General features: G+C 48.8%; 1 protein-coding gene across 1 annotated transcript; it reads left to right on the top strand.

Annotated features, from left to right (window-relative positions):
- The first annotated feature begins 2,533 nt into the window (after window positions 1-2,533).
- On the top strand, window positions 2,534-13,501 carry LOC133085679 (serpin A12-like). The gene is given in 6 exon segments (XM_061182849.1): window positions 2,534-3,053; window positions 3,056-3,166; window positions 4,877-5,147; window positions 7,386-7,393; window positions 11,535-11,674; window positions 13,310-13,501. Coding segments are annotated over 6 exon segments (1,242 nt in total).
- The last annotated feature ends 1,613 nt before the right edge of the window (window positions 13,502-15,114 follow it).

Below are 15,114 nucleotides of genomic sequence, written 5' to 3'. Positions count from 1 at the left end.
GGCTCAGAGAGGGGAAGGCCCTTCCACAGTTTCACACAGCTATGAGGTGCAAGATCAGAGCCAGGACTCCTGTCTGCCTGGTAGGTAGTCCCAGCACAAAAAATAAAAAATAAATAAAAATTTAAAAACTGGTATTTGTTAGGATACTTTCACCTTGAAGTAACTGACCACGTAACTCACACTAACATCACTGGAAGTCTAGGGGTAGGATGGGCTCCAGGTGAACTTACTCTGGGGCCCCCACCCCAGTTTCTGGCAAAGTCTTTGTATGCACCCTCTTTGTGTTCTGGCTTTGTCCTAGAGTCACTCCCCTCTTGGGACAAAGGGCTATGGTAGTCCCTTGCATCTACATCTCCCTGTCTGGACATCCAGAGGAAGAGAGAGGGCAGCACCCCAACATTCCAACAAAGAGCCCTGAAATACACCCTCACTGGATCACTTAAGTCCCGTGGCCCTCCTTGAACAACTGTCAGGGCAGAAACTCACTGTGCACTGATTGGATTAGGCCTGGCTTGGGGACCAGTCACTAGCAGGGGAGTGGAGGTTACCCTGACTCAGTCAGGGCTACCCTTAGAGCTGGGGAGGGGGTCCCTGTCCCTGAGCATGTGAGCTGCCTGAGGTAGACACCTGAAAAAAAAAAGTGAAGTTTCCTTAGGAAGACAGAAGGGATCATGGGAAGCAATGGTAGTACAGTATCAAACACTGGGCCACAAGCTCCCTGAAGACTCATGTCTGCTGTAATGATGGCCATATCCACAGGACCTGGCATAGAGGTTTTGGGGGCACAAAGAACGTGGGGATTTGGAGGCGCTTCTAGGTGCAGGCCTTCTGCTGCTCTTCATTGGTCCTCTCCTTCAATCAATTGGAAAGAACCTACTTGGTGCCAGGCACTAGGGATTTAGCCACAGTGGACTCTACTCTGCTGGGCCCAGGTCCCCGGGGCTGGTGATGCTGTGAAAGTTGGCTGCTACCAGCTCACATCTGCCCTTTCCTCTCCAGAAAACTTCCCTTGGCTGATTGGAGCTAATTGACCCAGAAAGTGATGCCCTAAGCCTTACATCCTGAGGGGCAGACCACAGCCACTGACTAATTCCCTCTGAAAAGTCAGTCCTCTTGCCTCAGAAGGTCAATGCTGCCAGGGTGTCTGTGCTCCAGGGCATGGACATGCCCTGTGGATCCGGTCCAGACTAGATGTTATCTGAGGCCACATCCTCACTGAGCTCCTTCACTTTCCAGCCCTGCTTTCCTCACTTCCTGAGGGGCTCATCCTAAGATCATTCCCCCATTATACAATATATACCTGAACCCTTGTCTCAGGCTCTGCTCCTCAGGAACCCAATCTAAAACCACCAGGAATAGCCTTTATTGTTGAGCAGCTCAATATTTTCCACAGATTACCAGTATGTAAAGATGTAGATTACAGGAAAAAACTTAGGAAGTGATAACAGAGGACCAAGCAAAGAAATCTGCCTTTATTTGACATATAAGTTGGTCTAAAAAATCACCAACATGTCCAACTACTGAAATGAACACACTTTTTGGAATACTGTATTTTGGCAGCATAAGGGCTAAAGATTAAAGGAAAACAGAAAATGAAATTTTTGTCCCCCAAAAGCTCACAGTCTTATGGGGAGATGTCAAAGCTGAGAGGTGGTGAAAGAAGCAGCAGTCCTGGAGCCAGGCAGATTTGGCCTTTTCTCTCCATGACGCTGCCCTCTTTTCTTCCCTGGAAAAGGTCTAGGGAAGGAAGTTTGCTAGAGACCTGGGTTCTCCTGGGGTGGTTATCTACCACTTACCATGTGATCTTAGACAAAGGACTTTATCTCTGGTTGTAAGGAAAAATACTCCAACTCAAGCCAGCCAGCTCTGAAAGGGATATTTACTGGCTCTTATAACTTTGAAAAATGGAAGTGGGTGGCTTCAGGTAAAGCTCAATCCAGGAACTCCAAAGATGTCACCAAATATGTCTTCTTATTTCTCTCTTTCCACCTCTCTCTCTCTCTCTCTCATCTTTCCTTCTATATGTGGATGTCATGTCCACATTCAGGTCCAAGGCTTTACCATTAAGCCAGTCACCCCAGAGTTAAGAGGACTTTGCATTCTCAAAGAAAGACACTGATTTATCTGATTTTTGTCACCCTCTCATTTCTTAACTAATCAGTGTGGCAGGGGAATACAGTGTTATGATGGCTTAGCCTGCATCAGATGCCCACACCATGGGGTATTCTTATTGTGATCCAATGGAGAGGAGGAAGCAGTTCCTTAAAGGAACTGAGATCCTCTTACTATAAGACTCCTCTACACTCAGACTTCTCATTTATGCAATTATTTCTATTTCCTGAGGTGACTGCAAAAGCTACATGCTGTAATGGATGTGAAAGCACTTATGAACTGCTATGCACAGCACACGCTGGTCACTGTATCACTTCTTTCATTGGTCTTCCTTGTGGATAAGACAGGGGTAATGGGGTTCTTTTGTTCTCTTTTCTGCTAACATCGGGTCTACTACTCAATAGGAAAATCTCCAAGGAAAATGAACCCCATGCTGGTCCCGGGCCTGCTTCTGGCTGGCCTCCTCACCGTGGAAGGTCTTCTGAAGCCCAACTTCTCTCCAGAGAATCATGAAGCTGTGAGTCAGGGCCAAGCAGGGAAGGGAAGTACGACAGCTCAGGAGCTTGCAAAGTGAAACACAGACTTTGGCCTCAAGCTGTTCAAGAAGCTGTCCTTCAACAGCCCTGACAATAATATCTTGTTATCCCCTGGGAGCATCTCTATGGCCTTCGCCATGCTGTGTCTGGGTGCCCAGGACTCCACCCTGGCTGAGATCAAGGAAGCCTTCAATTTCAGGAATATACCCAAGAAAGACCTTCATGAAGGCTTCCATTACCTCATCCACAGGCTGAACCAGGCGAACCAGGACAGTAAGATGAGACTCGGGAATGCCTTGTTTATCAACCAGAAGCTAAAGCCACAGAAGAAGTTTCTGACAGATGTCAAGAACCTTTACAAGGCAGACACTGTCCCCACCAACTTCCAGAACTCAGAAAATGCTCAGAACAGATCAATGACTATGTCAGCGTGAAAACCCAGTGGAGAATCAACAACCTAATCAAGAAGATAGACCCTGACACTGTGATGCTTCTTATCAATTATGTTTTCTTTCGAGGTAAGGCTTAGGGCATGTTGACGTGAAAAGGATAGGATGACCAGTAGACTTGAATTAAATACATGGGTGGTCCAGTTTCTTGCTCTGTAACCCTGAATTCACATGTAATTAGTCTCTTTGAATCCTATTTCTCCTATCTGAAAAAGGAGTACCTCGATACATAGCTCATAGGGTGGTTATTGGAATTCAAAGTGAAAATGTATGAGAAATGAATTCTTTGAAGTCTATTCTCCAAATGTGCATTTTTATTATTACTGATTATCCTAACACAACATTGGTTGTAGAGGTTGGAGTGACATTCTTTTCCCCATTTCTTAGATCAGAAGAGTGAAATTCAGAGAGAGATTAATTGACTTACTCAAAGCTACAAAGCCAGCCAATGAAAGTCAGGACCAGAATCCACTTCTCTTGACCTGAGGGCTGTGCTTTCCATAGCTCCAAGTAGATGCCCAGGATGGTGATGGTATTGATGGTGGTGATCATGATCACATTGGTAGGTGCCTTTGTCTTCTTACCACATGTTATAGACTCTTCAAGTCTGAGGATAAGGTACTGAAAGAGAAGATGGAAAAATATTCCCCAATCCAAGCTTCATCCACCACCACCATACACACCCACTCACACACCACACACACACACAAATGTTGGCCAACATAGGTGAGAATGAGAGGCCAATAACTGTCAGGCCAGGCAAGATCACTACTGGGCTGTCAGCAACATGGTCCTGAATATGGAAGTTCAGCTCTCCCAAAATCCACAAGGAGATTGATGGCTATAGAAAAAAAAAAAGGAGTGATAATAGTAGACTGAAATCTCAGTCTGCCCAAAGCAGGGAAGAAAGGAGAATCAAGAATTTCCCAAAGTCCCTACATCCCCTAGATTACAACAAGAACAACGACAATGATGTTGATGATGACTAGCATCCACTCAGCACTCACTACACACAGTCACTGAGCTGTGCTGCCTTTCCCTACTAAATCTCACAGCAGCCCTATGAGATTCCCATCAATATCCCCATTTGGCAGATAAGGACACTGAAGCCCAGGGAGATTGAGATACTTGTCCAAGGTCATCCTTCTAGAGCAATAAAGCCAGAAATTTGAACCCAGTGACTTGGCCCTAAGGGCCTTGTATTGGGGGCTCTGAGAGTAGCAAGTGTGAAAAGACCCAGGTCTGAGTTTATGACATCAAAGAGTCCTTAGGGTCAAAAAGTAGGGGTCAAAACACCCAGCTTTAGGAGTTCGCTGCTCTTCAGCACGCTCCCAAGGGCAGCCTGTTAATTTAGTTTTCTTAGTCCCACATGCAAGTGGCTCCTCCAGGGCTGACTTTGAATAGACTTGAGAATTTTCACTCATATCAGACCCAAATAGCCCCCACTAAGTGTAATCCAGTTCCTGCTTCTGTAACAGAATCCACAGGCTTTCTCAGCCTCAGGAGCACCTGGGCTTAGGACAGTCTGAAGCTCCCCTCTCAGTCAGCAACACTAGTCTTGGCTTCATTGGGAACTGATCACTGGGACCAAGCTCACCTCACCAGAAGTCTTTAGGGCATGGCATGAGGTCAGGGATTCCTGTGGACCTACACTGATGTCCCGGAGTATTCAAACCCCTTCCTTAAGTCCATATGGACAGAGACCCAGGGGTTAACTGGATCCAGTAACCTCTTCTCCCTCAGGACACTCGTGTCACTTTGTTCTTCTTCAGTCTTAAGCCAGGTGGCAACATGAGTTTGATCCAAAGGCAACTAAAGAGGAAGATTTCATTCTGGATGGAAACAAGGCAGTGAAGGTGCCCATGAAGTTCCACATGGGCATGTATGAAGTTGGTCATGATGACCAGCTTTCCTGTACTGTCCTGGAAATGCCCTACCAGGGCAACATGACGGCGGTCTTCATTCTTCCTGATGAGGGCAAAATAAAGCACGTGGAGGAAGCCTTGGGGATGAACACTTTTGCCAGATGGAAAAAATTACTCATACGAAGGTAAAGAGGGTGCCTGACATATGCAGTGTCTTCCTTCTTCCTCCGTCTCCTCCCACTGTCTTTGCTTCTTCTATCCCAGATTTACTGAGCTCTTACCCCATGGATAAGCCCTGTTCTGGGCTCCATGATGAACATATTTTGGTAGGAGGTAGACTGGAAAACAAGTCATAAAAATATAGATGCTTAAACATTATGAGAGTGCAGAGGATGAAGCAAAAACTTGATGGGCAGTGGTGGTCAGAGAGGGCTTCACGGCGTAGGTGACATTGGTGCCGTCTTCAAGGCTGAATAGCGGTACGTATGGAAGGGATAGGAGCGACGGAATCATAGGCAGAGGGAAACTGTGAGCACAGGCACTTGGAGTGTCAAAGGGAGCTGTGAGTTGCACATTGTACATGGACTGCTTTCAACTGTGGGGTCATAATAAAAGCAGTGAAGTGTGCCCCAAGTAAGTTATACTAATAATAGGTGAAGAACCAAAGTGAGTAAATAATTTTCTTTTAAAACATAAAGTTAGAACAGATTTAAGGTAAGCCTCCAGAATCCCTCCCAGGCACTTGCCTCCTAATAGCTTTTCTCAGGAAAGGTGAGAGCTAGCGTTAGAGTTAAGGCTTGGGGGCTTGATGTCAGTGTAGACCTTCAAGGTATCTCGAAAGTTGCTGGGCGAGGACAGGGTCTGTGGCAACGAAAGTGAGGGTCCAGCTACTCACCGTTCAAAAGCCAAAAAAGAGGCAAGTTGATGGAAAGGAAAGTTTGCTTTATGTCAGATGCCAGCAATGGGGCGAGGGAGGGGGCAGGGGGAAGGGCAGACTCCTGACCGAAGGCCGACTCCCCCCCACCCCAATCTGTGGGCAAGAGCTTTTATAGATGGAGGGACGGAGCTACATGCAGAAACAGCATAGTCAGCTCTGACAGTCATCTTGAAATTGGTCCTGCAGTGGTTTGATCTGTGTCATCTTCATTGTTTTAAGTACAGTTAGTCTTTAGTTCCAGGGTCAGTTTGTTCCCATTCCTTTGAGGCCAGTTCTCAGAATTGTGACAACTTATGTCATGGCTACAGACTGGTCATCATGTAGTTAACGTCTGCCACGTGGTGCGGGTGTCACTGTCTATAAGGCAGCTCAACAAGTATGATTCAGAATATTATCCATAGTCCTTGAGGAACTAAAGCTCCTTGACTTTGCTTTAATGACTAAACTATTATTATTTGGTCTCATTTGACTGTTTTCTTTTGGTTCTGCATTTTCTCACTTCTCTGATTAAACTTATTCTTTGGCTAAAGTTTTTCCACAGACAAAAGGCAGGCTGAGGACATGGGGGCTGAGGACCATAAGGTCCTGCTCCATTTCAGTGGGTCTATGAGGTGGAAAGGGCAACTTCCACTTGGGTAGAAACGGTATCAGGAAGTCCTCCTCCTTGGTCATTTTCTCTCTCTTCCACTTGACCCCACCATCATTCTCCATCCAAAAGGTGTTTATTGAGAACCTCTGCCATGCCCAACGTGCTGTCAGGAGCTGAGGAGGGTTCTAAGAGAGGCAGAGACAATGCTAGGACTGAGCTGGGTTGTCCATGGGTGGTAACTGAACTAATGCAGGTTCCTTCACATGGGAACACACCCTCGGAGGAATTGCAGAATACATTTCAGATATCTAGATTTCGCTGCAAGCTCATGGGAGAGAAATTCTAGTTCTGAATGCTTTAGATAAAGTCACTATTTGGAGGGGGCGGGAGATGGTAGGGAAAAGCAGCAGGTAAATGGCTGGTCCCAAGAGGGTTATTGCACCTTGGGTTCTACACAACACCCCCTGATCTTTCCTGCTGCAAACCAGGGGCCTCAGGTTGGCAAAGTCTGGCGCTTGAGACAGAAACAAGAGTCTGGGTTCCAACCTTAGCTGAGATCCAGTTTTCTCATCTATGATGTGGCCATACGATGCCGACTTCATAAGACTCGAGAGAATTAAACGTGCCTGAGCACAGCGCTGCCCCTCAGAGGGCATGCCACGAGAGTAAGACCCTTTCTCCCTCCCCTTCTAACGGGTTGAAGAGGCAGAGTTGCAAGGTTCTCAGATCTGTTGAACCTCTGGCTTGTTGAATGACAGGTGTCCTGCAAATCTGGTCCTCCTACCCTCAGGTGAGAACCCCAGGACGTCAGCTCATTGGGTGAAGGTGAAGGCGTGGGCTCCCTTAACATGGGCATGCCCTCAACGAGACTGATGGTGTCCAGCCTGAGCTCTACAGAGTTCTAGGTTCACAGAGAAGTCCTGGGGACCTCCCTAAGGGGTTGAGGCATACGTAAGGGGAAAGGAAGGTGGAAGGTGGAAGGACTCCAGTACCCCCATCCCCATTTCACCCAGAAGTCCTGGCCTCATGAGACGTGGACTTCAGAAGATCCCATGTCCTTTATTGTTCAAATCATGGTGGCTTGAGACCTGGCAGTTGTATCACTAGGACTCGCATCCTTAGAGCCCCCATCTCCTTCTCCCAGTCATTTCTGACAATTTTCCATGGGCTGAAGCTCTGGTGCCAATATTTGGTGCTTCATGCTCCCCTCACCAAGCCCCTCTGAAGCCCCTGGATCTGACACCACCACGAGGCCACTACTAACCACATACAGATGTTCCTGGGGGACTGTCGCCATCTCTCTGGTTTCAGGATAGGGGCCCACCCTCCTTGCTTTGCTCCTCCACCCAAGTGTGTGGTAAGCCCTTTGAGATCTCCTGCAGGCCAGCAAGTCTGGGCCCAGGGATACCTACAGTGCATGGAGGTGGTCTCTCATGGAGTCCAGGCACAGGCTGCTCTCAGGGTCCCTTCCAGAGTGCCCTCCCAGCTAGCTCCTGGTCTGCCTCCCCCCGACCATGCTAGGACTGCTCCCAGCATCTCCGTGCCTAGAAGCCAGGCGTCCCAGCCAGGAGAACCATGGAGAGGAGTGTTCTTCTCACCCCAGCTGAGGTCCTGTCTCCCCAGTCACTTCTGGCCCCAGGATGACTGAGAGCAGAAAGTCCACCCCTACACGGTAAACTCCTCATCACCATGCAGGGCAGTGGTCTCGCCCATGGCTCCCGAGGAGGAAATTGTGTTTCATCTGAATGAGGGGCCAACGTTCCTACCCTCTGAGCTCACTGGGTCTGAAGGACAAGTTGTCAAGTCCAGACCCCTGCATCGGTCCTCTCTGGGCGAGGGCAGGGGGATGGACTCTTGCATGTGTTCTAGGAGAGGCTGAAGAGAAAACTCACCTTTTCCCCAGGAGAAGTGACCAAGTCAACAGAGACACACCTAAATGACACACCCCAATTACCTGTCTGTGCAGGACACCTGGGAATTTAGGCTGTGGGTGACTACAGCCTGGACTCTTGTCTGTTCAGAAGAAAGACATCTGCTTTGATTTTTGCATAGAGGCCTGTCATGGTGGGTTCCCCAGAGGAAAGGCTCAGTTTTCTCAAAAGCAAATAGAAAGCTCTACCTATAGGCGACACCAAACTGCTGATATATCCATTTTCTCGGTAAAAATTTTGAGGGTCCATTCCCAGCCTGGGTACCCCATCACACGTATACATATTTACTGGGATGTGTATTTGCCTTCCAGCATCTGCCTTCCCACTTTGGCATGAACTAAAGTCAACCTCCCCATTTATGCCCAACCTCCCCATTTATGCCCTATCTCCCCTCACTACTCAAAAATATCACCCTAGAAACTCCCTTTTCTCCTACATCAGCAAATGTTTTTGCTCTCCACTGAATCATTTCCATCAGATAGGAAGATGCTCTCATTTCTCCCATCAAAAAACAATCTTCTCTTGACCTTACTTCCCCCATTGTTGCTCTGTTTCTTTGCTCCCCTTTGCAGGTAAATACCTTCAAGCAGTTGCCTCTGCTCACCGTACCCAGCTCCTCCCCTCCCGTCTTCTCTTAGACCCACTGCAGTCAGCCTTTGCACTCACCTCTCCATGGAGACCTCCATCACCAAGGTTACCAAGGGCATCCATGTGGCTGAATCCTGGACCAGTTTCAGACCTTCCTTCTCAATCTGTCAGTGGCATTCGACCCAGCTGGCCACCCCTCCTTCTTAAGAGGTGTTCTTCCCTCGGCTTCCAGGATCCCACAGTCTCTTGGCTCCTCTCACCTCTCTCTTGCTCAGTCTCCCTCACTGCCCCCGTTCTCCTCCAGGTCTCAGAACTAAGTGCCTCTCTTTCATTGATACTCACCCCTGAGTGTGTGCATCAGCCTCAGATCTTTCAGCACCACCTGTATGACCACGACATCATTCTATCCCTAGCCTCAGTTCTCTCTCCCAAACTCCAGAGTTGCATATCCATCTGCTTATCCAGGATCTCTCCCGATGCCTGATGAGATCTTAGTCTCAACACGTCCAGAATGAACATCCTGATCTCCCCCCATGGAAACCCCTCAAGCTTCTGATCTTATTCAATGGCCACTCCATCCTTTCAGGTGCTCAAGCTAAAAACCCTGGGGTCCTCCTTGATCACTCTCTCAGCCCCTCATTCAGTCCACCAGGGAATCCCAGTAGCCCTACTTTAAGATATAGCTGGAGTCTGGCCTCTGCCTGCCATCTCTATGACTCCCAGCATCTGACCACTGCACTCACTAGCTTCCACATGGTCTCCTGGCATCAACTCCCATCCCCATCCCCACCACCAAGAGTATATGATTAATAGAGCAGACAAAATGATCATTTTAAACCCACATCAAGACCATGTCACTCATCGGTTTAAAACCTTACTATGGCTCCCCATTTCACTCATAAAAAAAAATATCCACCAAAAAAAAAAAAAGAAAAAAATGTAACTTGCGGAACTCCTTTGCCCCCTTGAAAGCTTGCTCAAATCTTCCCTTTACTCCAGCATTCCTGATCCCCCTAAATCAATCTGTATTTTTCTTCCATAGCACTTACTGAGACTACCACTCCTTGTATCTAGGCCTATGTCTCACTTTTGTTGTGATGGTTTTATTGCCCCTCTCCCTAGTAGAGCATAAGTTCAAGAGCATGGATTTTTGCCTGTTCTAGATGCATCTAAGCATGTAGAACAGAGCCTGGTACTCAGTAGGCACTTAATAAATATGTGTTGAATGAATGGATGAGTGGAAAGGTAAGTTTGAGAGTCACCGGGCCTATTGTTGGTGTTTAAATCCACGGCACAGAATGAGATCCCTCAGGAGGAAGAAAAGATATAAAAGAGAAGAGGAGCAGTGGGGAGGCTCGAGCACTATGGTGATGAGAGATAGGCAAGGAGGCGGAGCCGCAGAGGACGAGAGAAGGAGTGGCCGGTGAAGCAGGGGGAGAGCAGAGGGCATGGACTTGGGTGGGAACGCTTCGAAATGGAACAAAGGATTGACTGTCTAGTGCCGCTTTCTGAGATTTGGCTGCTGGCTCTAGCAAGGCAAGGTCAGCGGCAACTCTGGAGAAATGGATTGAGGCAATAATGGGAGAACGTGGAGATAGAGGTAGAGACAGCTTCCGCCCTGAAAGAAAGAAAAGACATGGGCTGGAAGCTGGAGGCCTGACTAGGGGCCAAGGGACATGTTTTTGCTTTTGATTTGAGGATGGGGGTTGTTAGAGCCTGCAGTCTGCCCCGGAGGGTGATCCAGTGGATGTCATTTATGGCCGGTGCAGGAGAAAAAGGAAACGAAGGCAGGAATGAGATCCTTGGAGAGGCAAGAAGAAATGGGGTCCACGACCAGGTGGACAGGAATCCAGGGTCCACAGGTGCCTCAGGACATCTGACCCCAGGCCCAGGGCAGGGAGGCCAACCCAGGTCCCACCCACGGAGGATGTGAAGCTGCTCCTTCAAGGCCAAAGGGAGGACACTTGCTGATCACAGACACTGCTGAGAACCTTCCACATATTCGCTTTAGCCCTCTTCTGGTCCCGTGGGTGCTACCATCATCACTTTCATACAAGTGGCTTAGAGAGGTGAAATCATTTGCTCCAAGTCACAGAGCTCATGGAAGGCAAAGTGGATTTGAACTCAGTTCTGCCTGGCTTCCGATCTCAGGGCCCTGCTGCTTCTAGCACCAGATTGCTGGGGTCACAATCGGCTCAGGGCTTGGGCGTGGCTGAGGCTGCAGTGGGGAGACCCTCAATGGCTGCGCTGAAGGCGTCCTGAGACATGGGGACTCGAGGACATTTCCGTGGATGAGGGCACGGGCAGTTTTGATAGGAAATAGGAACACAGTTCAGACAGCATGGATGTTTTAAAACCCCCTCCCAGGCTTAAGGAGCCTCTCCTCATTCTGTGGATAGAGAGGAGTTCTGAGACCTCAGGGGCTGGGAGGACAAATGCCTCATCATCATCTCTCCTAAAGCCTGTCTGGAAAAACGGCAGGGTCCTGCTTCTCATCTGTGTCACTTTCTACTCCCTAAGGTCACAGATGTGTTTGTGCCCCTGTTGTTCATCACCGGAAACCACGACCTGAAGAAGACTCTTTCCTACCTGGGTATCACCAAAATCTTTGAGGAACACGGTGATCTCACCAGAATCTCCCCTCATCGAAGCCTGAAAGTGGGTGAGGTAAGCCTGCCTGGCCCAACGCTGCCCCCTCCAGCACAGGGAGCCTTCATACAGCCCCAGGCCAGAGCCACTGTCACAGCAGTTGTACGAGCCAAGAGTTCACCCACCAGTCAGGCAGGGCTCGAATCCAGCTCCGCCTCTAACCAGCCGTTTGATCCTGAGCAAATCACATAACCTCCCAAGCCTCGTGTTTCTAGTCTTTAAAGTCTGAACCATCAATCTCCTGGTCCTACTTTGGAAGTTGATTCAAGGCAACAAACAATGGATGGAGGCTTGGAACATTCATCAGGCCTAGAACTGACCCAGGCTTGTAAGGATTAAGTCGTGAACATGTTCTACATAGTGTAGAGATAAGCAAGCAAAGGACTCCGTGGTCTCCAGCAAGGCTGATCACCTGCCTATTGGCGGCAGTCAGAGAGGACCACTCGGGGTAGGGTGCCCAGATTTAGCAGATAGAACACAGGACACCAGTGAAATTCAAATTTCAGATAAGTGATGAATGATTTTTTTTAGTATAAGTATATCCTGAATATTGCATGGGATATACTCGTGATAAAAATTTCATCGTTTATCTGAAATTCAAATTTAACTGGACATCCTGTATTTTATGTGGCAACCCTACTTTTAGGCTTAAAGGGCACTGAGAAGGGGGAAGATTTCAGCAAGCAGAGAAGGGTTCGGGCAAGATCTTCCTGTAGGGGGAGCAGCATGGCCTAAGGATAGGAAGTGGGAAGGTGTGGAGCCCAAGTGGGTGGGGATTGGCTGGGGCTAAATTCAAGCCATTCTAGGAAGGATCTGAGTTGCCGAGATGAGCTGACAGTAGGTGGCTCACTCAGCTGTATTTTCTAGCTTGCAACAGGAAGAAAGACAGTTAATAGAATTTCATTGCTTTTAAAAGTTTTCCTGCTGCAGACTTTGCATAAACATTCAATGCCACCTGCCCCTTTCCTATAGGCCTTTATTGAGTTCAATGGCCCTTTTCTTTTCCGCAGTCAGATGTGTTGATAGCTGCGATTCTATATGTAAACATCAGCTCTTGGCTTGCCAGTAAAATTGTTAGCATTTTGTAGAATGGAATGAAATCTATCAGTATTTCACAGAAGCCCATCAGTTTCCCAGTGTCAATTACTTAGTCACAGATGTTGACACCTTTTAGGTGGATCTGGGGTCTGAGTCATCAGACCCTGGAATCTGACTCCTTCTTAACATTCCACCAGGAGGATGAAAGGAGTGTGAAGCGGGCTGGAGGCTTTGGGCCAGGGATGCCACCATCTCCCTTCCATCTAGCTAAAGTTCAGGATAGCCTTTCTGCCATTAGTACCACTGATGCTTCCCTGTAAGTCATGGGAAACATAGCAAACCCCACTCTGTCCCCCTCCCTGTAGCTGATGCTCCCCCTGCATCATTTTTTTCCTTCATGCTGCATCTACTTGTTGAGCATCCTTAAGTGATGACAGCAGAAAAGCCAGGAGCCCTGGGGCAGCTGGCACCAGCCAAGTTACTGCTGTGCTGGGTGACTCTGGCAGAGGCCTCTCCCTCTCTGGGCCTCTTGCTGGCCTTTGCCCATCCAGGACCTTCAAGTGGCTTCGCAAGCAGTGGCTTCGCAAGCACTGACTTCGCTCCTGTTTCCCTCAGGCGGTGCACACGGCTACCCTGAAGATGGATGAGAAGGGCACAGAGGGGGCCGCGGGCTCCGGAGCACAGACACTGCCCATGTAGACACCGTTTAAGGTCAAGATAAACAAATGCTTTCTGCTGATGATTGCGGAGAATGGAATGAATAACCTGCTCTTCCTTGGAAGGATTCTTAATCCTTCTGGGAGATAAGGGGGAAATCCGACTTGCTACAGACCCCAACTATGTTCTGGGGTTGAATACGTTTTGTCTCCCTGGGATTGAGACCACAGGGACTTTCTCACCTAATCTCACACTATCATGAGCTCCCCAAACCACTGTCCAAACAGGCAGCACCATTGACTTCTGGCCATCAGTTTTCTCCCCATTCAAATGTCAGGATTAGACGCCCCACCCACATCCACTTGACAGTGATCTTCTCCCCCTCTGGCAGGTGGAGGGGTTTTGTGATTTAATAAACAACACCCCCAAGGTCTGCTGACTGTTGGTGGATAATATGGGGAAGCTGTGAGCCAAGACGAGTACCTGGGGTTCGGAATGAGCGAGACCCGGGTTCTGATCTTAGAAACAAAGTGTCTTTGGGAAAGCCATACCCTCTCTGTGCCCCTGTTTCCCTATAGAAATAGACAATGATTGAGGACCAATGATAATCGTCTCTAGGGCTCTGAGGAAACTAGCACACTGCTTCAGAGAAGTTAATTCCCCTTTGAGAGCCCTTGGCTTTGAGTGTTTGGCATGTGAGCTACACAGATATCTCCCCAACAGGGTCCACATGGGAGCTCTGGACTCAGCCCAGCAAAACAGGAGTGGGGCTGGTCCAGCATTAGAGTACATGCAACTTAGAGTAGCAGCAGTCAGGACTCAATGCCAGGTTTGTCTGACTCCAGAGCCACTATTTCGGCACAAAGTGAAGAGCCCTGGGGTTTGAACCTGTCAGCAAGCTCAGCTGAAGAATGAATGGGGTCCATGCACCGCCCCTGGAAAGCATGCCCCTGCAGCGTCTGCATATGACCACTAGGAGGCACCAGTGTTCACAGGGCTAAGAATATGAGTATGAGGTTTCTTTAAGCACTTGATTCCTTTGTTTCCTGCTGTGAATTCCCAAAGCCAACGCTGAAGGTGTTTTGGGAGGAGGGGATCCTCACTGGCTTGACACTAAGGAGCCTGAGCTGGCAGCAATTGCCAACCCCTAGCAATTCACAGCTCGCAGTGCCTTTTGTGTTCTGGTCTCAGCTACCCCTCCAGCAGTCAGAATGGACATTCATAGGCCAGGTGTGGAAAGTGAGGCTCAGAGAGGTGAAGTGACTTCCCTTTGTCCTTGTGGTTAGCCACAGGCAGCAAACATCTGTGACATCTGGTTTGGGCAGGAAGGGAGGGGTTCCCCATAGACCTGGGGGTCCGGCTAGTCATTCCTCAGCTCCAGTCCAAGGTAAGAGAGCTGCCCCGTCCCGGTTAGCACGTGTGTGTGTGTGTGTGTGTGTGTCTGTGTGTGTGTGTGCGTGCGTACACGTGTGTGTATTCAATAAGCACCTTGTCCTCTGTCCTGGGTACCCGCAGGGCCCTGGAGATCCACCCCGCGCAAAAGATGGTAAGGAAGGCAGCCTGGAGAGGGATAGAGCTGGTTTAGGGTGTTAAGTGCCAAGATTGGGGAGCACCAGAGTAAGCACCTCTTTTTGAGAAGGTGGGGAGGGCAAGAAGGTTGAGATCCTGCACCCAGGACACAGATGTGGGAGCAAAAGGACCCCCGTGGAGTACTTTGCTGACAGTCACCATTTCCCTGGCACCAGCCTGGGGATGGAGGTAGT

This window comes from Eubalaena glacialis, chromosome 2 (assembly GCF_028564815.1).
Source record: "Eubalaena glacialis isolate mEubGla1 chromosome 2, mEubGla1.1.hap2.+ XY, whole genome shotgun sequence".
Taxonomy (NCBI): Eukaryota; Metazoa; Chordata; class Mammalia; order Artiodactyla; family Balaenidae; genus Eubalaena; species Eubalaena glacialis.
This window is presented reverse-complemented; position numbering and strand designations above follow the sequence as displayed.